At 40.1% G+C, this 21,224-nt stretch overlaps 1 protein-coding gene across 1 annotated transcript in view; it reads right to left on the bottom strand.

The window, feature by feature from the left end:
- The window catches only part of mccc1 (methylcrotonoyl-CoA carboxylase 1 (alpha)), a 32,655-nt gene extending 12,186 nt beyond the window's left edge, over positions 1-20,469 (bottom strand). The window contains exons 1-11 of the mRNA XM_036586411.1: positions 20,176-20,469; positions 18,353-18,396; positions 12,102-12,235; positions 11,754-11,849; positions 5,891-6,012; positions 5,637-5,784; positions 5,445-5,566; positions 4,241-4,352; positions 3,634-3,715; positions 2,411-2,538; positions 1,106-1,289 (exon numbers count right to left, since the gene is read on the bottom strand). Of these exons, the coding sequence (XP_036442304.1) occupies positions 1,106-1,289; positions 2,411-2,538; positions 3,634-3,715; positions 4,241-4,352; positions 5,445-5,566; positions 5,637-5,784; positions 5,891-6,012; positions 11,754-11,849; positions 12,102-12,235; positions 18,353-18,396; positions 20,176-20,228 (1,225 nt within the window). The 5' untranslated portion in view covers positions 20,229-20,469. The remainder of the gene's footprint in view (positions 1-1,105; positions 1,290-2,410; positions 2,539-3,633; positions 3,716-4,240; positions 4,353-5,444; positions 5,567-5,636; positions 5,785-5,890; positions 6,013-11,753; positions 11,850-12,101; positions 12,236-18,352; positions 18,397-20,175) is intronic.
- Positions 20,470-21,224: the final 755 nt, after the last annotated feature.

Here is a 21,224-nt window from a genome sequence, read left to right as displayed (position 1 = left end):
CACCTCAGTAAAATGTGATCACAACAGTGAAAAAGTGAAACGCAGTGCACGAGATTGCATTTAAACAGTGATGTGCAGAAAATTTAAATGTTGTTTGACGTATAGCGCGGTGAAAAGCAACAAAGCTGTGCACTGATTACACTTGAAGGTAGATTGTGTCCAATTCTGACACCAGTGCAGCTTTTTGTTTTTTGAATGAAAGTTTTTCTGTGAAGATTTCAAGCAACATGAAATCAGTGCACTTTATGTTTGGCTTTTGATTTTGACACACCCTGCATGTCACTATTGAAAAATGTTATAAGTGCATTGCATTACACGTTTCTCCACTGAATTTTCCGCAAAATTGCTCTTCAATTTGGCACAAATTGTGGTCTTACAGTTCTCACTTGAAAGAAACATAAGGAAATTTTGGAGTTTAGGGTTCAAATTTAGGGTTACTGCATCCTCATCAATGTAAACTCAACAACAGCCTCTAACTCTGGGCAATATTCTGAATTTTTTTATCATTATCACAATAAATTATATACAATAAGCTTTTCTGAGCAAATCGAGGATATCGTCAGTACTTAAAGAACACTAACTCATGTTTTTGTACAAGGGGGCAAAATCAGACCTGTTTAATTGGATTTAGTGCCATTATCATTATTATTAATATTATTATTATTGTATTTGTAAATTGGGCACTACAGGTTCTATTTTGTCTGTTTCAACTTCTCAGAAAAATTCAGAAAAATATCATGATGCGTATTGTGTATCATGAAAATGTCTTGAAGTATTGTGATATAATATTTTTGCCATTTCGCCCACCCCTACTTGCAACAACTCAGAGCAGACGGGTTTGTTAACAGCTGCCAGACCAACACTGCAGAGAGGATATTCAGGATCGGCCTGGTGTGAGGAGAAATTCCTAAAGGGCTAATATTGTGAAAAACTGACTTTTCCTCATTTTTTTTTTAATAAAAGGGCTTGAAGTAGTTCATAAACACTGTAAAGCTTCTGTGATGTCACCAAAACCAACACAGTGCCTTTCATGTAACAGTAGATGGACAGTGCGTCTGACAGCAGAGGGCTGGTTGGGAAAACACTGAGACTGAATGGCTCTCACCGTCTCGGACTCCAGTCTCGATGCGAGTGTGTTCGTCCGGCGGCGGAGTGGACAGATGCTGCAAGTGTCCGGCTCCAGGCAGGAAGTCATTGTTGGGGTCTTCAGCGTAGATTCGGGCTTCAAAGGAGTGACCTCGGAGCACAATGTCGTCCTGAGAGAGAGGGAGCTTCTCCCCAGCAGCCACCTGAGGTACAAAACACATTCCTATTGTTCTAATTCAAACTCTCTGGCTTGACTGTTCATGTTGACGTTTGTACCGAATTGGAATGGATCACCACACTATAAGAAATTAACATATTTACTCCCACTGAGATCTCTTCTTCTAAAAAGACTACATCTTCCACAATGCAATGCAGCAGCTAGCTACTCCTACGGGCGTGCAGATACTACAAGAGGTGTGCTGCAAATTTGTTGAGCATTTAAAAAACAGGTAAACTACCCATTTATGTAACATTAGATCGGAGTGTGACACCTTGATTAACTTATGCCTGTGCTCTCGCAGCCTACATCCTATTTTATCTTTTAGAGAGATTTTAAAGCTCTGCTGCTGGTTTTTAAAGCTCTAAATGACCTTAAAGCTCCTGAATGTCTGTCTGTTTATGATCTCAGATCTGCAGATTCTGACCTTCTGAACTCCTTCAGTAAAACACAGAAAACGTGGAGAGACTCTTTCAGTTATTCTGCTTCTAAACTGTGGAGCTCAGTTCAGCTTTTTTAGACAGTCAAGCAAGAAACTCTTTAACTTAATTCAAACTCTACGTCACTTGGTGTTTATCTTTTTAATCTGATGTGTCGTGTCATTGTTGTATATGCTTTTACATTAATACTCATAGTGTCTTCTATCACTGTTAAGTTTAGCACCTGTCTGTAAAGCACTCTGAGCTGCCATTTAAGTGATTTTAAGTGACCCTTATTAATCCCACAACGGGGAAATTTCACTTCTGCATTTAAAGCCATCCGTGCAGTGAAACACCACATACACACTGGTGAACACACACACTAGGGGCAGTGAGCACACTTGCCCAGAGCAGTGGGCAGCCCTATCCACGGTGCTCGGGGAGCAGTTGGGGGTTAGGTGTCTTGCTCAAGGACACTTCAGTCACGTACTGTCGGCTAAGGGGATCGAACCAGCGACCTTCCAGTCACGAGGCTGGCTCCCTAACCTCCAGCCCACGACTGCCCCACTGGCATGAAAAGAGCACTATAAATAAAGCTGGACCAATAGGATTTATACCATCAATTACTAAAAAGCATTTTATTTCTATCAGGTTCAGGTTCAAGTATCATGTCGGTCCTGTTTCTCACCCTGAGCTGCCACTCCACCAGGTCTGTGCCTGTGATCATCTCAGAGACGGGGTGCTCCACCTGCAGACGAGTGTTCATCTCCATGAAGTAGAAATTGTGCTGAGAGTCCATGATGAACTCCACGGTGCCTGTGAACAGAAAGCAGCACCATAAGAGCCCCGACAGACACCCTTTTACAGAGTTTATACACCAATCAGGCATAACATTATGACCACCTCCTTGTTTCTACACTCATTGTCCATTTTATCAGCTCCACTTACTATATAGGTGCACTTTGTAGTTCTACAGTTACAGACTGTAGTCCATCTGTTTCTCTGATACTTTGTTAGCCCCCTTTTACCCTGTTCTTCAGTGGTCAGGACCCCCATGGACCCTCACAGAACAGGTACTATTTGGATGGTGAATCATTCTCAGCACTGCAGTGACACTGACGTGGTGGTGGTGTGTTAGTGCGTGTTGTGCTGGTACGAGTGGATCAGACACAGCAGTGCTGCTGGAGTTTTTAAAACACTGTGTCCACTCACTGTCCACTCTATTAGACACTCCTGCCTTGACAGTTCACCTTGTAGATGTAAAGTCAGAGATGATAGCTCATCTGCTGCTGCACAGTTTGTGTTGGTCATCCTCTAGTCCTTCATCAGTGGTCACAGGACGCTGCCCACAGGACGCTGGCTGATGGACTATTCTCAGCCCAGCAGTGACACTGAGGTGTTTAAAAACTCCAGCAGCACTGCTGTGTCTGATCCACTCAGACCAGCACAACACACACTAACACACCACTACCACGTCAGTGTTACTGCAGTGCTGAGAATGATCCACCACCCAAATAGTACCTGCTCTGTGAGGGTCCATAGGGGTCCTGACCACTGAAGAACAGGGTAAAAGGGGGCTAACAAAGTATCAGAGAAACAGATGGACTACAGTCTGTAACTGTAGAACTACAAAGTGCACCTATATAGTAAGTGGAGCTGATAAAATGGACAGTGAGCATAGAAACAAGGAGGAGGTCATAATGTTATGCCTGAACAGTGCAGGTTTCAAGCAATTAAAGTTGCATGAAAGCTTCATCCTGCTAATTGGACTGCTATAAGCTTCTATTTACATGTTAGCTACTTTAGCCTACGTTGCTAAAAACAGAGGAAACTTCAGACACCAAATATGTTTAATGTAAGCATAAAATGTGTATTTTTCTTGTCAAACTATCGCTTTAATAGGCGTATTACCTGCTCCCACGTAGTTCACTGCTTTAGCTGCTCGGACTGCAGCCTCTCCCAGTTTACGCCTCACTTCAGGACTAATACCGGGCTGTGATCAAACATAAAAATAATAAAGAAAAGGAACATCACACCCCAAAAAGTGCTGAGGATATTAATACAACAAACAACACAAAAAGGCTTAGTGGTATCAGACAGAGCTGTGACTAAATCATGTAAATACATTTCATGTTGCTGCTGCATTCATACAAACTGTGGCTGCAAGAATCATATTTTTTAGGGCAGATTTCCATGTAATTTAAGATTTAATATCATGATATCTTCATTATATCACCCACCTCTAGCCATAACATTATTTATGAAATATTAACTGAACCGTAGAACTGCAGCACACAAAGTAAGGAGTATGATACGTGTTTGTCTCATAAGCTTTAAAAGTCAAATAGCAAAAATTAGCATTATGCTGGTGGCTGTTTATACTTAACACACAACCCGCAATCAGACAATTCCAGCTGAGGCAGATTCCGGCTCTTTGAGGTTTGCATTAGTGAGTGTGCCAGTGTTCTGTAACAGAAGATTATCAGGACGTATTAAAGAGATGAACAGCCACGCTCACCCCTGGCGCCTCCTCGATGATCTTCTGATGTCTCCTCTGCACGCTGCAGTCCCTCTCGAACAGGTACACCGCATTGCCATGCTGATCTCCAAACACCTGCACCTCCACATGCCTCAACAGAACAGAATCAGGTATAAACAAATCATCAAAAAAGCAGAGCAGAATTTGTTTAGGAGTCAAGTAGGGACGTGCATTTAGACTAATTTTGATATTTGAGTATACATAATAGTGCATATTTATTGTTTTACATTTCCTATTCTTATTAACTATGTTTATTATTTCATCCCTATTTGATCTGTTATTTATTAAGTCATTTTATTTTTGCAATTTTAAGTTTATTCTGATTTGATTTGTACTATTAAATTTACTATTACAATGATTATTGTTATTATTATTATTATTTTTAAATTTAGCTTATGTTTTTACTCTGATTTCTGTACTGGCTCTGCTACACTGTAAATGAGGGTCAACCTCAATGAGTGTAAATAAAAGTTAATCGACTGACTGACTGATTGACAAACATCATGTGGTTAATTGAGTACGCACACATATCCGCAGTGTGAAAGCACAGTCATACTTCAGACAGTTATTCAGAGTGTTGGTATGTCATCAGACAGAAAAAAAAAGTTAAGATGCAATACGATTCCACGCTGTTTGTGTCTATTCAAATGTTATATATATATATATATATATATATATATATATATATATATATATATTTTCTGGTACCGCTGTCAGTTTCACACATGCACAGACTGAGAAATCCGAAAGAAATCGGACTAAGAGTTTACATGCACTGAGAAATCTGATTACTGAGCTGAAATCCAGCCTCTTCATCGGATTTCTACATCGGAGTATGGTGTTTACATGACCATTTGAATAATCAGATAACTGCAGAAATCAGACGTAAATGCACTCAATATGTGAAACAGTTTAAAAATATGCTGGATTACTCAGTGCTATATAATTTATGTGTGTTTTATCAAAGGTTTTAATTAAAACAGTTAATGTAAAATAAAATTAAAAAAAAACGAACTGAAAATAAAATAGAAAGAAAGTCAAAGCTGGACCATGTGTTGGGTTGGGGGGGTATAATCAACAATCGCGATTTTTTTAAACAAAAAAAAATGATGCTAATTATCTTTAGATAGGCCTAAACCTTTGCACAGTGCTGTACGTGCAGCTATTACAATGCTAGCCTTACCTGGGGTTCTCCACAAACTTCTCCACCAGCATGACGTCATCGTTGAATGACTTGCGGGCTTCTCTTCGCGCCGACTCCAGCTGCTCATGAAACTCGGCTTCAGAGCGTGCGATGCGCATTCCCTACGAGAGACGAGAGTCAGCCTAAAAATGCATTTGTCGGTATGTAAAGACCTCCACAAACACGGCTTACTTTCCCACCTCCACCTCGTACGGCTTTGATCATAACCGGGTAGCCGATCCTGGCAGCTTCGGCCTGAAGCCTCTCGTCTGATTGGTCCTCTCCATGGTAGCCCTCAATGATCGGCACGCCAGCAGCAGACATGATGTGTTTGGAAGTGCTGATAAAAAACAAGCAAAATGAATAAAAGCGTCCAACACTGGTAAACGTTTCGTCTCATTCAGGAATCAGACATCACTGCGGAGTGAAAAGTCTCTGGCGGGCACCTTTTGATGCCCATGTCTCGGATAGCTGATGAAGGTGGGCCGATGAAAATGATGCCTTCCTGTTTGCACAATTCTGCAAACTCTGTGTTCTCGGAGAGGAAACCGTATCCGGGATGGACAGCCTGTAGCAAGACACACAGATCTGAACAGGGCTCGGCATGCGACACGGCAAAAATCTCATACCACAATGCATGAATATGTTTTTATAATACGGGATATTTCACTTTTCTGAGGTTTAGTAAGACAGAAGAGACACAGTGCACCAAGTAGAGACACCCAGACATGCTGTCAGAATCATGGGGTTGTGATGCACTTTTTTACTGAGTGTTTTGCATAAAACAAAAACTGCTAACCAAAACGTTTCTTGGTGCTTTGTGATACGCTGGAGTAAGAAAAATAAAAATCACAAGATAATATTAAATAATATAGATTATAAAACAGATTCTGGTCCTAAAATCTGATTGGAGCTGCGTTCGAAGTCGTTGTAAAATCCACGATACACCACGGCTCCGACCGCCTCACAGCAACTGAACTCTGTATCACTGCGCCACGGCACGAAAACAACCCTTGTGCTGTTAATGGAATAATCTCTGACTCTAATGCTGATCACACGGAGCACCGAGTGTACTGATGAAATAAGAACCCAGTTCTGTTTAAACTGAGGGGCTGACAACTTATTTTCTTATCTAGAACTAGGCTGGTCAGCCAGCCAACAGGCTAAAAGATAAGCATGCTGAACAACTCCATCATTAATATCACAGGCTTGAATTAAAGGACTCACAATATGATTCACTTAAAAACAGCAGTATAAAAGTCTAAAGAATGTCACCTGAATGTCTCACACGCTTCAAATGTCTGTGTTTTAGTCAGAAGTCACGTCAAACCCAGGCTGAGTCCCAAACGGCTCCATACTCCCTAGTTAAATAGTGAGCTGTGTGACATTAAGTTTAGAAATTCTAGCTTCTGCTGTTAAATACTGCACTGCCTGTTGAGTCTGAATGTGTCTGAATCCCAAATGACCATTTTTAGTGATATTTTGCTCTGTTGGGCTGCAGGAGTATTTAAACTCCTATGTAGTGCACTATGTAGGGAGCAGGGAGGCGTTTGAGATTCAGCCCCAGCGTGAGAAAAGTGGCGTCGTCAGACTGACAGAGACTCGTGGTGGTGATTTGGTGACCAAATAGTACTTATAAACTGAAAGTTTTTGCATTAAACAGAGCTGTGATATCATATGTTCACTGTTATAAGAAAAAGTTGTATAAAAAAAAAAAAAACATGAAATGACCGCAGTGTACAGCGATTGGTGACCAAACATTGTCCTCATTCAGCGGTCAATGGTTGCTTAGCAACGCTACCGCACTCGAAAGGAACTACACTGCTCAAAAAAATAAAGGGAACACTTAAACAACACAATATAACTCCAAGTAAATCAAACTTCTGTGAAATCAAACTGTCCACTTAGGAAGCAACACTGATTGACAATCAATTTCACATGCTGTTGTGCAAATGGAATAGACAACAGGTGGAAATCATTGGCGATTAGCAAGACACACTCAATAAAGGAGTGGTTCTGCAGGTGGGGACCACAGACCACTTCTCAGTACCTATGCTTTCTGGCTGATGTTTTGGTCACTTTTGAATGTTGGTGGTGCTTTCACACTCGTGGTAGCATGAGACGGACTCTACAACCCACACAAGTGGCTCAGGTAGTGCAGCTCATCCAGGATGGCACATCAATGCGAGCTGTGGCAAGAAGGTTTGCTGTGTCTGTCAGCGTAGTGTCCAGGCGCTACCAGTAGACAGGCCAGTACACCAGGAGACGTGGAGGAGGCCGTAGGAGGGCAACAACCCAGCAGCAGGACCGCTACCTCCGCCTTTGTGCAAGGAGGAACAGGAGGAGCACTGCCAGAGCCCTGCAAAATGATCTCCAGCAGGCCACAAATGTGCATGTGTCTGCACAAACAGTTAGAAACCGACTCCATGAGGATGGTACGAGGGCCTGACGTCCACAGATGGGGGTTGTGCTCACAGCCCAACACCGTGCAGGACGCTTGGCATTTGCCAGAGAACACCAGGATTGGCAAATTCGCCACTGGCGCCCTGTGCTCTTCACAGATGAAAGCAGGTTCACACTGAGCACATGTGACAGACGTGACAGAGTCTGGAGACGCCGTGGAGAGCGATCTGCTGCCTGCAACATCCTTCAGCATGACCGGTTTGGCAGTGGGTCAGTAATGGTGTGGGGTGGCATTTCTTTGGAGGGCCGCACAGCCCTCCATGTGCTCGCCAGAGGTAGCCTGACTGCCATTAGGTACCGAGATGAGATCCTTAGACCCCTTGTGAGACCATATGCTGGTGTGGTTGGCCCTGGGTTCCTCCTAATGCAGGACAATGCTAGACCTCATGTGGCTGGAGTGTGTCAGCAGTTACTGCAAGATGAAGGCCTTGAAGCTATGGACTGGCCCGCCCGTTCCCCAGACCTGAATCCGATTGAGCACATTTGGGAAATCATGTCTCGCTCCATCCACCAATGTCACATTGCACCACAGACTGTCCAGGATTTGGCGGATGCTTTAGTCCAGGTCTGGGAGGAGATCCCTCAGGAGACCATCCACCACCTCATCAGGAGCATGCCCAGGCATTGTAGGGAGGTCATACAGGCATGTGGAGGCCACACACAATACTGAGCCTCATTTTGACTTGTTTTAAGGACATTACATCAAACTTGGATCAGCCTGTAGTGTGTTTTTCCACTTTAATTTTGTGTGTGACTCCAAATCCAGGCCTCCATTGGTTAATAAATTTGATTTCCATTGATGATTTTTGTGTGATTTTGTTGTCAGTACATTCAACTTTGTACAGAACAAAGTATTCAATGAGAATATTTCATTCATTCAGATCTAGAATGTGTTATTTGAGTGTTCCCTTTATTTTTTTGAGCAGTGTACATTTCTTGACAGAATACTTGTTTATGTTGGTTATTATTAATAACAACATAAAGAATTATCAGAAGCATTGTGTATTTTAATATATTTCATGTTGGCCGCCGTTTTATAAAAGCAATAAGCCACTTGAGGCTGTGCATTACTGTGATTTTATCACGAGGAAGGGAGTTTTAGGCGCTCCGCTTCAAGTCGAAGCAGGTAATAGAGAACATGGCAGGGTAAAGTTGCAATGAGAAGGTAAGATTAGCTCGGTGGTAAGCCGTACGTTAGAGAGAAGAGATGGATTTCAAGATTTTATTTAAATATGAAAAGAGAATTAGCCTGCTGGACACCTGGAGGAAGAGAGTTTGAGACGAGGAGCAAATCTAGAAAATAGATCACTAAAAAAAGTCATTCAGAGTGGTTTCATGTGAAGTGCTCCATTTTAGAGAAGCTGGTCAAGTCAGATGTCTTTACAGTGGTGGTAATAGGAACCAAGGATTGCGATGTCTACAACACAAATATAGACATTTTGTTCACCATCCAAAACCACCAGTGAACCTACACACAAGTTTTATACAACCTCATTTCGAAAAATGTTCGGACTCTGTGCAGAATGTAAATAAAAAAGGAAAATACTACAACATATCAAACAAGACAACATATCAAATGTTGAAACTGAGAAATTTTATTGTTTTTTGAAAAATATACGCTCCCATTTTCAATTTGATGCCAACAACACTTTTCAAAAAACGGGGTTGGGACGGGGGCCTGTTTACCACTGTGCTTCATCACCTCTTCTTTAACAACACTCTGTAAGCATTTGGGAACTGAGGAGACACTGCTGTAGTTTTTAAAGTGAAATGTTTTCCTGTTCTTGTTTGATACAGGATTTCAGCTGCTCATCAGTTCAGAGTCTCCTTTGTCGTATTTCTCATTTCATAATGTGCCAAATGCCTTCAGTGGTGACAGGTCTGGACTGCAGGCAGGTCAGTTCAGCACCCGGACTCTTTTAATACGGAGCAATGCTGCTGTAATACATGCAGAATGTGGTTTGACATTGTCTTACTGAAATAATCAAGGCCTTCCCTGAAAAAGACGTCGTCTGGATGGCAGCATATGTTGCCAAAACATGTATATATCGTTCAGCATTAATGGTGCCTTCACAGATGTGAACGTCACCCATGCCATGTGCACTAATGCCCCCCTATACCATCATGAATACTGGCTTTTGAACTGTGCACTGATAACAAGCTGAGTGGTCTTTAGCCCAGAGGACACAGTGTCCATGATTTCCAAAAAGAATTTCAAATGTTGATTCGTCGGACCACAGGACACTTTTCCACTTCCCTTCAGTCCATTTTAAATGAGCTCAGGCCCAGAGAAGGTGGCAGCATTTCTGGATCCTGTTTATATTTGGTTTCTTCTTTGCGTTTTAGAGTTTTAACTTGCATTTGTGGATGCAGTGACAAACTGTTTTCACAGACAGTGTTTCTGAGCTCATGCAGTGATTTCCACTACAGAATCATGTCCGTTTTTAATGCAGTGCTGTCTGAGGGCCGAAAGATCACGGTCAGCAAATACTGGTTTTTGGCCTTGTCCCTTACATACAGAGATTTCTCCAGATTCTCAGAGTCTTTTAATGTTATTAAGTACCGTAGATGATGAAAAGCAAAAGTTCTTTGCTATTTTGAGAAACGTTATTCTTGAATTGTTGCACTATTTGATCATGCAGTCTTTCACAGAGTGGTGAACCCCTCCTCATCTTTACTTCTGAAAGACTCTTTTTATACCCAATCATGTTACTGACCTGTTGCCAGTCAACCACCAAGTGTTTTTTTTTTAGCACTGCACAACTTCACCAGTCTTTTGTTGACCCTGTACCAACTTTTTTGGAAAGTGTCGTTGGCATCAAATTCAAAATGGGCATTTTTTTTTCAAAAAAACAATAAAATTTCTCAGTTTCAACATTTGATTTGTTGTCTTTGTACTATTTTCAATTTAACCTAGGGTTTAAACGATGTGCACATTATTGCATTTTGTTTTTATTTACATTTTGCACAGCCTCCCAACTTTTTTGGAAATGGAGTTGTATATGTAACGTTGATGATTGTGGTAAAACTGAGAAAAATAATCTTTTTTGGGGACTTTTTTTGTCCTAAATGTACCTCTTAGCCATTAATATTTATTTAAAATATCGTTTTAGGCCCAAAACTAAAGACTCCCTGTCTCAGGAATTTAATGCTTCAGCCCTCTGGTTCCTATCACCACCACTGTGAACAATTCTGACAATATTCTCTAGAGCAGTGCACTTCCTATCAAACCACTCGGGTTTTCATTTTATACATCTTCACAAATACGCAGAAATTTAGTGCCACTAGTAGATTATCTACAAACAAAAATGTGGTCATCTGTGTTTCACATTAAATATTTCTGCTGAGACTACAATTCTGTAATCAACTGAAGTCATTATTACCTTTTAGAAATATATATGTAGCATGCTGTGGCCTGAAGGGCCTTGTTGCCAGAAAATGTGGAGAGACTCGTTCAGTTATTGTGCTTCTCAACTGTGGAGCTATAGGAGTTTTGGGTTTGCTGTTGGCTCTAATGCTGAAACAATCAGCAGCAGTTAACAGGAACTAAATTCATAAGACCATGGCTAATATCTGGCTAACACCATCTGATGTATTAAAAACACAGTCTGACCAGTCGACAGTGTGAGTCAGAGCCATTTGCTTCTAACATCAGAGCCAGGCACAAATAATAGAAGCATATAAATAAGCGAACAAACTCAAAACATATGATAAACTTGAAATAATAAAGCAGAAAGCACTGTATATGCAGTTTTGGATTGTGCATTGCACTAAAAACCTCAGAAAAATGTAACACCATGGTGCGTATCGTGTACTGTAAACCCTGTGAGTGAACGGGGACGTTACCTGCGCAGAGGACTTCTTAGCAACTTCCAGAACTTTCTCCATACACAAATAACTCTGCTGTGATGGAGCTGCTCCGATGTGATAGGCTTCATCTGCCTGAATTTAAATAATAATACCTATTTCATGTCATGTTGAAATATCATCAACTATAAGAAAGCATTTTATCAAATATTGATATCAGTTACAAAATGAAATGCACAATATTTTTATACTTTAAACGCAGTTTAGATCAGAGAGATGCTTTTTGTTCCGTGATCGTTTTCACAGTTGTGTTTGCAACATGTTTGCGCTGAGAAAATGTTAACATTGCAACACTTGAAGAGTGACCACAACGTCTCTTTTTCTCACCATGGCCACATGCATAGAATGCCTGTCAGCATCACTGTACACAGCCACCGACCGGACACCCATCTTTTTCGCTGTCCGCATCACTCTGCACGCTATTTCTCCTCTGTTGGCGATGAGGACTTTCTCGATCCTCCCTGCAGACACAAAAAATTAAAAAGTAGCTTTTTATCATTTGAGAAAATCACTAAAGTTCGGCCTTTTTCTCAGTTGATCACTGTAATGATCTTATTGGACTTCCTAAGAAAACAATACGTCCATTAGAACTCGAACAAAACGCAGAAGCATCCTAACAAAAACTACACAGAGAGATCAGATCAGCCCTGCTTTAAAAGAGCTGCACTGACTTCCTGTATCGTTCAGGATAGACTTTAAAGCTCTGCTACTAGTTTTTAAAGCTCAAAATGACCTTAAAGCTCCTGAACATCTGTTTATGATCTTAGATCTGCAGATTCTGACCTTCTGAACTCCTTTAGTAAAACACAGAAAACATGGAGAGACTCTTTCAGTTATTCTGCTTCTAAACTGTGGAGCTCAGTTCAGCTTTTATTAGACAGTCGAGCTCAGAGCTCACTTTTAATAAACATCTGAAAGCGCAGTTTTTTAACTCAGCGCTGCATTAAAACTATGTCTCGTGGTGTTTATCTTTTAATTAAATTTTATATGAATCTATATTAATACTTAATAATTTCTTGGATTACTGTTAAACTTTATCACCTGTCGTAAACAATATAAATATTTTTTTTTATTTATTAAATTATTGCATAAAGATTATGTGTAAAGCACTTTGAGATTAAAATAAAAGCAATGAGACTAAAATAAAAAGTGCAGTATTTTTATTTTTATTGTTGTTACAACAAATTGCACTACAATATGCTTTTGTGAATGTATTACAGATGTCGGCACTGCTTCTCAAATACTGAACAACTGCATAACTTAAAACTGCTTAACATAAAAACACAGATTTAATCAAGTATAGAGCCTGTAAACAACAGCAAGTCTGAATCGAGGTACACAGATATAAAAAATTGGCTCAGGCCGATGAATCTTGTGGCCAACAGTAAACATTTGTAGCCACAATAATACAAAAAAAAGGTGTTTGTCAAAAAAACTTGACAACACACTTAAACTGCGATGTCAGCAGGGACGGCACTGCGGCTGCAGTCAGAGCCTCTCAGTTTTTGGACTGTTTGACTGTCTTTTCTTAAACTGTACAATTCTGCAAACTTTTATAGCCTTTCTGAAATGTAGCATTGCTGTTTTCCCGGTGCGTTTTACCTAGCGCAATTTTATTCTATAAAATATTTTTTTTTTAATTCTGCGTAATTAAATGGTTAAGATGTAAACAAAGTCAGAAATGCTTAATTCTAGAGAAACTTAGTAAGTCAGAATTTTTCACAGCGGTGGTGATAGGAACCAGACGTCTGAAGCTCCTTCACAGAAAGTTATTACATAAAACGGTTATGAATACTCAGCCTGATGTCTGAGACACTGTTTTACAGTAGTTTTGAGATAAGGTTTTGACCTAAAACGAATTTTAATCAATTCATACTAATCTGTTCATGGTGGAGGGATACATCAAGGGTGTTCTAAGGCAAAATAGTCCTCAAAGACAACTTTTTTTTCCAGATGTACCACTATTTTACCATCATCAACATTACATATAAAAACCTCAGAAGACTTGTGTATATTGGTGGTTTTGGATAGTAAACAAAAGGTCTATATCTGTGTTGTAGTCATGGTGACCCCTGGTTCCCATCACCACCACTGTGAAGAAAACAGAGGCAGTAAGTTTCTCTACAAATGAACCATTTCAAATCAAACCACTCTGAATGACATTGTTTACGTTTCAACCACTGAACTATGCAGAGATTTAGAAAAATTGGTGGTTCCCCTTTAAAGAGTCCAATTTTCAGATCGCGAGAGCTGCGTTGTTTATTAAAGAATACATTATCACGATTTTAACCTAATAACTCAGAGCTTGTGAACTGCTTGTAGATGAGTTGGACCAATCAAAAGCACCAAAACACCCATGTTCTATATATGTGATATCACAACCAACTGGTATTCTGCCACACTCTTCAACTTCATACCATAAAAAGTGGATATTCTAATCTTTTTAGCTAAAAAAACAGGCCTGGAAAGAAATGTATAGAAAATAACTGCATTTAAATCACAATCGGAATAATGGTCAGGAAAATCGCAATTTGATATTTTCCCCAAATCGCTCAGCCCTAATTCTGCCTGCTCAAATTCTCAGAAAAACGAAATATTGAGATACTTTTTTGTGAATCATGAGAACTTCTTCTATATTATGGTGTTAGACTTTGTCCTACCACCCACTCTAAACAGCAGCTGTGGCAAGACAGCAGCCAGCATAATGTACATCATCTAAACTGAGATCATTGTTGAGATTGTGTTGATCATGTTGCAGCCAAGAGGGGGCCAGAGGTGGCCGGTGCCACCCTAGCATGAAACATGGCCACACTTCAGGTCACACACTTACGGAGACAGTCAGCCACACAGGCAGCGATGAAAATCTGCCATCTGGTTAATTACCAGTCAGTTATAAGTTAATTAATACTGTTTAATTAATAATTAGAGTATCTTGCTGTGATTGGCTCGTCTGCAGCAGTGCTGCTCTGCGTTTGCCATACTAACTATCTACTCTTTCTCTTTCTTAACTCAGATAAAACAGAGGTTCTACTTCTTGGCCCTAAAGCAGCTAGAAGCAAACTGTCTAATTTAACACTTAAACTTAACAATTTCTCAGTTGCATCAAGCTCACCTGTGAAAAACCTTGGTGTCATTATAGACCCTGATCTGTCCTTCGACGCACACATAACTAATATTACTAGAACAGCCTTCCTGCATCTCCGCAATATTGCTAAATTGAGAAATGCATTCTCTCTACAGGATGCAGAAAAGTTAGTTCATGCATTTAATACTTCAAGGCTAGATTACTGTAATGCCCTGCTGGCTGGATGTTCCAGCAAAAGCCTTAACAAGCTTCAGTTAGTCCAGAACGCTGCAGCCAGAGTCTCACAAGAACCAGAAAGTTTGACTATGAACCATCACGCCTACTTAGATCACAAGGTGCTGCTCACTATTAGTACCTAGAATTAATAAGGTTACGTCAGGGGGGAGAGGCTTCTCATACAAAGCCCCCCAGCTTTGGAATAGTCTTCCTGTTAATGTTCAGGACTCAGACACAGCCTCAGTCTTTAAGTCTAGGCTAAAAACCTACTTGTATAGTCAAGCCTTTGGTAATTAGTCTTCCCTGTCGGTTCTATACCTGCCAGAGTCTCCTCTGCTCTGCTAACACTGTAATCTGTGATCAGTCACCCATTACAGAACTGACTCTCTGTGTTTTTCCTTTCTTTCTTTTCTTTGCTGAGTTGATCAGCTGCCCATCCTGTGTGTCTGACGCTGCTGCCTCTTCTGCCTTGATCGGGTGCCACTGCTCGCCAGCCCTCTGGACCGGCTTGACCACCATCGAGCTTCATGCTGTACAACGCCGTGCAAACCTCACCCTCACAACCTGACCCCACTGATGCTGCTGCTGCATGAACTAAACTAATCAAATTAATCATTTACTCCACCTAACTACAAATTTCTGTAGCTAATAGCCGTAGCCGCTACAGCTTTATGAAATGTAGCTAATAGCTGTAGCGCCTACAATTAGCACTACAATTTCGCTACAGGCTTCAGTCAATCTGCGCAAAATCTGAACCATAGAACGCGGCCATTAACTGGGCTGGCAGCGACTGTGCAATCCTGACTGAGCCGCGGACAGTTCGAGCAAACGGTCACGCGCTGATCACCCCGTACTAGCAGGCTTAGCTCAGGGGTCGCTTAAAAAGAGCCACTTTGTCCTTTCAAGAAAAATTAAAACATCTTGGGAGCCACAACATTTGGCTGTAAATGTGTCTCAGTATCTGCTGATGTACTAATAGAGGCTAAAAGTATAATGTAAACACAAACGCAGACGTACTTCGCTCTGCTTTAAGCCTTAGCTCAGCTGTAGCCGCTTTTCTCGCATCTCCAGCAGGAAACTTTTCCACAAAAGTAGAACAGTTTCTTGTAAAATGTCTCTCAATGTTTGACTCTTTACGAAACTGAAGTCCGTCACTGCCTGAGGCGCCTAAATGTACTGCTGCGCCTTTTAAGGTGGAACGGGAAAATTCGAATGAGGAGCGACTTCAGTCTTGTGACTTTTTAGTGTTTGTCAGTTTCTCGCTGCAGATTAAACGTATCAGGAAACCAGCTGGAGTGATTATAAACACAAATCAGTCCATTCATCTCCAAATTATCGATGTTCGTCTTAAATCTCTCTCTTTGCCGTTTCGTTAGCTACTAGCTGGGCGAGACTGTTGTCTGTGTTGCTATGGTGACCAGCAGTCTGCGCTGATCTTCAGGGTTAAAGGGTGAATTAGCAGTTCTACATTAACTCCAGAGTTTATTGTTAAACTGGGTTGAACGATCAGCAGAGCTTTATTTTACTGTAAAGGAGGATTATTTTATTTTACCTAAAAATCTAATTCTGCAGTGGAGCTTCAACAGGGCAGTAAAAGAGCTGTGTGTTGCCGACCCCTGGATTAGCTAAAGCAATAAAAACATTTTCCTAATAGACTATTACTAACAGTACTGCGCAGAGCCAGAGTCACTGATGAGAGTTTTTAGGCGAAGGTGTTGCTGAAGTTTAAAGGACTCTCAGTGTCATGTCTGTACAGATCTTGCTGAAATGTGTAAATTGGAGCAGTTTTATTTTGACAGTTGACAATGTTTTGCACAAAGTTGTTTGGTTTGTATTCGGCTGTTTTTGTTGATTTTTGTTAGGAAAAGCCTGGAATGATTGACTTTGCCTTTAGTCTTAATTTTTGTTGGATATCACGCCTTTGGTTGTGTGCTTCTTTCTGGCACATGATTAAATGCAGTGTCTTGTTCCCACTGTCAGTTGGGCTTGTCTGGTGTGTGGCTGGAGATTCACAAGCATTCTGACAATCGAGTTTGAAAGTAGCTAAAAAGTAGCCACTACTTTTTCTAGAAAAGTAGGTAAATTGCAGCAGCTACACATTTTGGGAAAGTAGCTACAAAGTAGCCACTACTAATTTTTCAGTAGCTTTCCCAACCCTGCTTGTGTTGTAGGTTACTCTCTTAAAGACGGTTCTTCAAGGGTTCTTTATTAAAGGCAATGGTGCTTGAAAAGGGGTTTATATAGCACCAAAAAGTGTTCTACTATTGTTACAACATATTCAAAAAACATGTTGTTTATCAGAGACCACGAACACTCAAAGAACCCTTGGCATGATCAAAGGTTTTTTTTCCATGGTGAAATGGTTCTTCAGATTGATGGAGATGAGTTTTATATGGTTCTATATAGAAACTTTTCCAAAAGAGCTCTATATAGCACCCAAAAAGATTCTTCTAGTCTTCTAGTCTTATGAGCTTGACATCGTAACAATCGCAGAACCCTTTTTGGTGCTAACACATTTTCCATCAATCTGAAGAACAATTTCAACATGGATAGAACCATTTAAGCACTAAATTGTTCTACACAGAATTCAAGGTTCTAAACAGAACAGTGAATATCTTCTATAGACTTAATACATGAAACTTTTTTCTTAAAGTTTTTTTTTCTTAAAAATCCTTTGCACTGAAAAAAAGTGAAATATTTAATTTACGTGATACAAACACAGGATTTCCTCAGGAATGATTAAAATGCATTGCATCAATTTTGTCTTTCAGTTGAAGGATCTGCTGTATTATACATTCTATGTGTAACGTTATGTTCAGTATTATGCGTTATGTATGTGATCTGTGTATGTTTTATGTGAGCTGAGAGAACAACGGGAGGACGTTGTGAACATTGTGGTTTAGCAATGGTCCAGGCAACAATGTGCCTGAGCCAGCCTATATAAACACGGCCATCTTCTATGTCGAGTGGGCCAGCATGTCATCTGTGGACCGTGTGCACAACGAAAAAATAAAGATCAGTGCTACAAACGCAAGGCTGGCCTCCTGGTCATGGTTCTAAAGAAAGAGGGGTCTAAAAATACTACACAATTTACTTTTGGCAATAACTGTGTGATGGACGGATTTATTTATGCACAGAGAAAAAAACGTCATTTTAATTCAGCAACGCTAATTTATTTTGTTTTTTCTTCTAGCAGCATACCACCCCAATAAAATCTCTGGGTTTAACGTGGTCACCCCACTCTGAAAGCTCTAGCTATGCCCCTGGTTGCACTTACCCACTGATGCATGCCTGACACAACTCTTGGTCCATATTAGTTTCCTGTGTTGGACAGAGAGAGAGAGAGAGAGAGAGAGAGACAGAGAGAGAGAGAGAGAGAGAGAGAGAGAGAGAGAGAACACTAGAAGTCAAGACTTTTCACTTCAGAATGAGGCAGGTTTTGAAAACAAACAGACTTTCCACTGTACAGGACAAAACGCTTAGGAGTGAGAGGACTTCAGAGGTCGTATTCAGTTGAAAGGGGGATTCAAAAGTATGGAAGCCCATTTACACCATTGGAAAAAAAAATATTTATTGCTGCTGTCGGAACAAAACCTTATATCTCCATCTTTGTCGTTGTTTAATTTTTTGACATAATTTGAAAATACCTGTTGCCCTTTACATTGTGTGTGAATTTCATTAAGAATGAACCAAAAGAAACGGCCCAAAATGACTTGAAAAAATGTCTGGTTCCATTGACATTTACATTAAAAGTAAAGTCGGTTTTTTCCTTCTCCTGCAAAGTTACTGTTTTGGAGGCACGATGTTTTCTTCCGACGACAGCGATATATGGCCATTTAGTTAGTCATAATAATGAGAAAGTTTAATATAAGATGAACTTTGTCCATCCCAGAGGAAATTCTTGTGCCAAAGGCTGCTCAGAAAAAATACAACATTAAGATAAAAACAACAGAGTAATAAATAAACCACCAGCGCCTAAAACATGACAATAAAAATAGAACAAATTTAGTAAAAATAAGTAAGCTAACATAGAAAAGCTGAAAAGTAATATTGCACATGATATTAACCGTCATGCTGGCAATGATATTGAAAGCTAATAAAAAGTAATTACTGCACAATATTGAAAAGTAATATTATATAAATGTAAATACAACGTTATTTATAATTATAACTTACTTTCTCATAAGTACGAAAACATTTCTCAGTATTAAGAGATACATAGTCATAGGGGTGGGCAATATGACAATATTTTATCATTATCGTGATAAACAATGGCACAATATGCCAGATATAGTCAGTATTTAGAGAACACTGACTAACTACATGTCTCATTACAAACTGAGTATAATTAGGCCTGTTTAATTGGATTTAGTGCAGCGTGGTTTGTAAAATGTTGAATAAGTATCATTTTAGTTGTAGGATCTTTTTATTATTATTATTATTATTATTATTATTACTATTATATTTGGTGTGTGTGGCACTACAGGTTCCGTTCTGTTCGCAGTTGTTAAATCTTAGAAAAACTAATCGTGATGCATATCATGTGTTGTGAAAATATACTGAAGTATCGTGATGTATTGTTTTTGCCATATCGCCCACCCCTACCAAGTCATAACTGTAAGAGTATATATGCCTATACACTTTTCTCCAGTGGAGGAAACATGCTTCCATACAAAAGCCATGCTGGGTTCATAAACTACTCAGATACATCCACCTTCAGCCAAACACCCCAAACTCATCCAACTTAGTAGGTGTCTTTCACCTTGCAGCTGAACTTGCTCTGCACACAGAGTGGCTGCAAAAGCGTAGGGTTATTTTGAGAACCTGTGAAGCAGCTGAAGGAGAGCAAATGAGGCTGAACACGTTTTTCTGAGCTGTTTTTGGTGTTAAATGTCTGTTTGCAGGGCGGTTTAGTCAGTTAACTTAACAAATTCAGCAGAAATCAGCTGCAGCCAGGCAACTCTGTCAGTTTTGCAATGAATTTAGGAGATAAACACAACCAGTTCTCCCCAGTTCATGCACACACGTCACTGTCCGTTAAATGAACGAATGCCAGACGTGTCCAGTGCAGATAAAGAGCTTAAATGAGTAAAATCTTACTGTATCTGAGCTCTCAGTCCACGGCTGAGCGGTGTTTTCAGGACAGCTGCCATCTTCTCAAGCTAAGCTAAGCTAAGCTAAGCTAACAGACTGGCTTCAACTGGACGCTTAAAATCGACTCATTTCCATCGACTTCTTTATCAGATATCACTGCTTCATATGCTGTGATGAAGCAGAGGTGGATCAGCTGTTTATTCCGGATCTCCGACGGAACAGAGCTCAAATAATGATGCAGATAATAATGAAAGGTTAGCTAATGTTGGCTAACGAGCTACAGGGTTTGAGCCTCACGGCGCCCCGTAGCTCATTTCAACCAATAGGAGTAAAGGATGCGGAGGCGTGGAGGAAGCTTATTTTGATGTTGTTAATTATTAAGATTTTATTTTATCTGTAACACATTTAATTTATGAAAACTCATGTTCAAATTTAATTCCAAAAATGTCGGTGTTTAAAATAAAAATGGAGCACTGAATCTCCTAAATTAATAAATGATTACTTTCCTCAAAAATCTGGAGCTTTGCGATGTATTTTGAATCCCTCCGGTTATAATTATAAGACGTTTTATTATTATTATTATTATTATTATTATTAATAATAATCTAGTGGTTATTTATTTATTTGATTGTATTTCACTTTGTGTTATTTCAGATTATTTGGCTGCTGTTAATTTACCCATTTCGTGCAGCAGCAATGCGTATTGTACTGATGTGTGTTGTAATTGTAGATGTTTAAAAACTCTGCTGTGTCTGATCCACTCGCACCAGCGCAACACACACTAACACACCACCACCATGTCGATGTCACTACAGTGCTGAGAATGATCCACCACCCAAATAGTACCTGCTCTGTGGGGTCCTGACCACTGAAGAACAGGGTAACCGCGTATGCAGAGAAACAGATGGACTGCAGTCTGTAACTGTAGAACTACATGTGTAACTATATGCTGGAGCTGATAAAATGGACAGTGAGTGTAGAAACAAGGAGGTGGATCTAATGTTATGGCTGATTGGTATATCTTGTGGTCAGTGAATACATATATATATATATAT

The sequence above is a fragment of the Colossoma macropomum genome, unplaced genomic scaffold (genome assembly GCF_904425465.1).
Source record: "Colossoma macropomum unplaced genomic scaffold, Colossoma_macropomum, whole genome shotgun sequence".
Taxonomy (NCBI): domain Eukaryota; kingdom Metazoa; phylum Chordata; class Actinopteri; order Characiformes; family Serrasalmidae; genus Colossoma; species Colossoma macropomum.
Note: the sequence above shows the minus strand (reverse complement) of the source record. Positions and strands in the feature narration are given on the sequence as shown.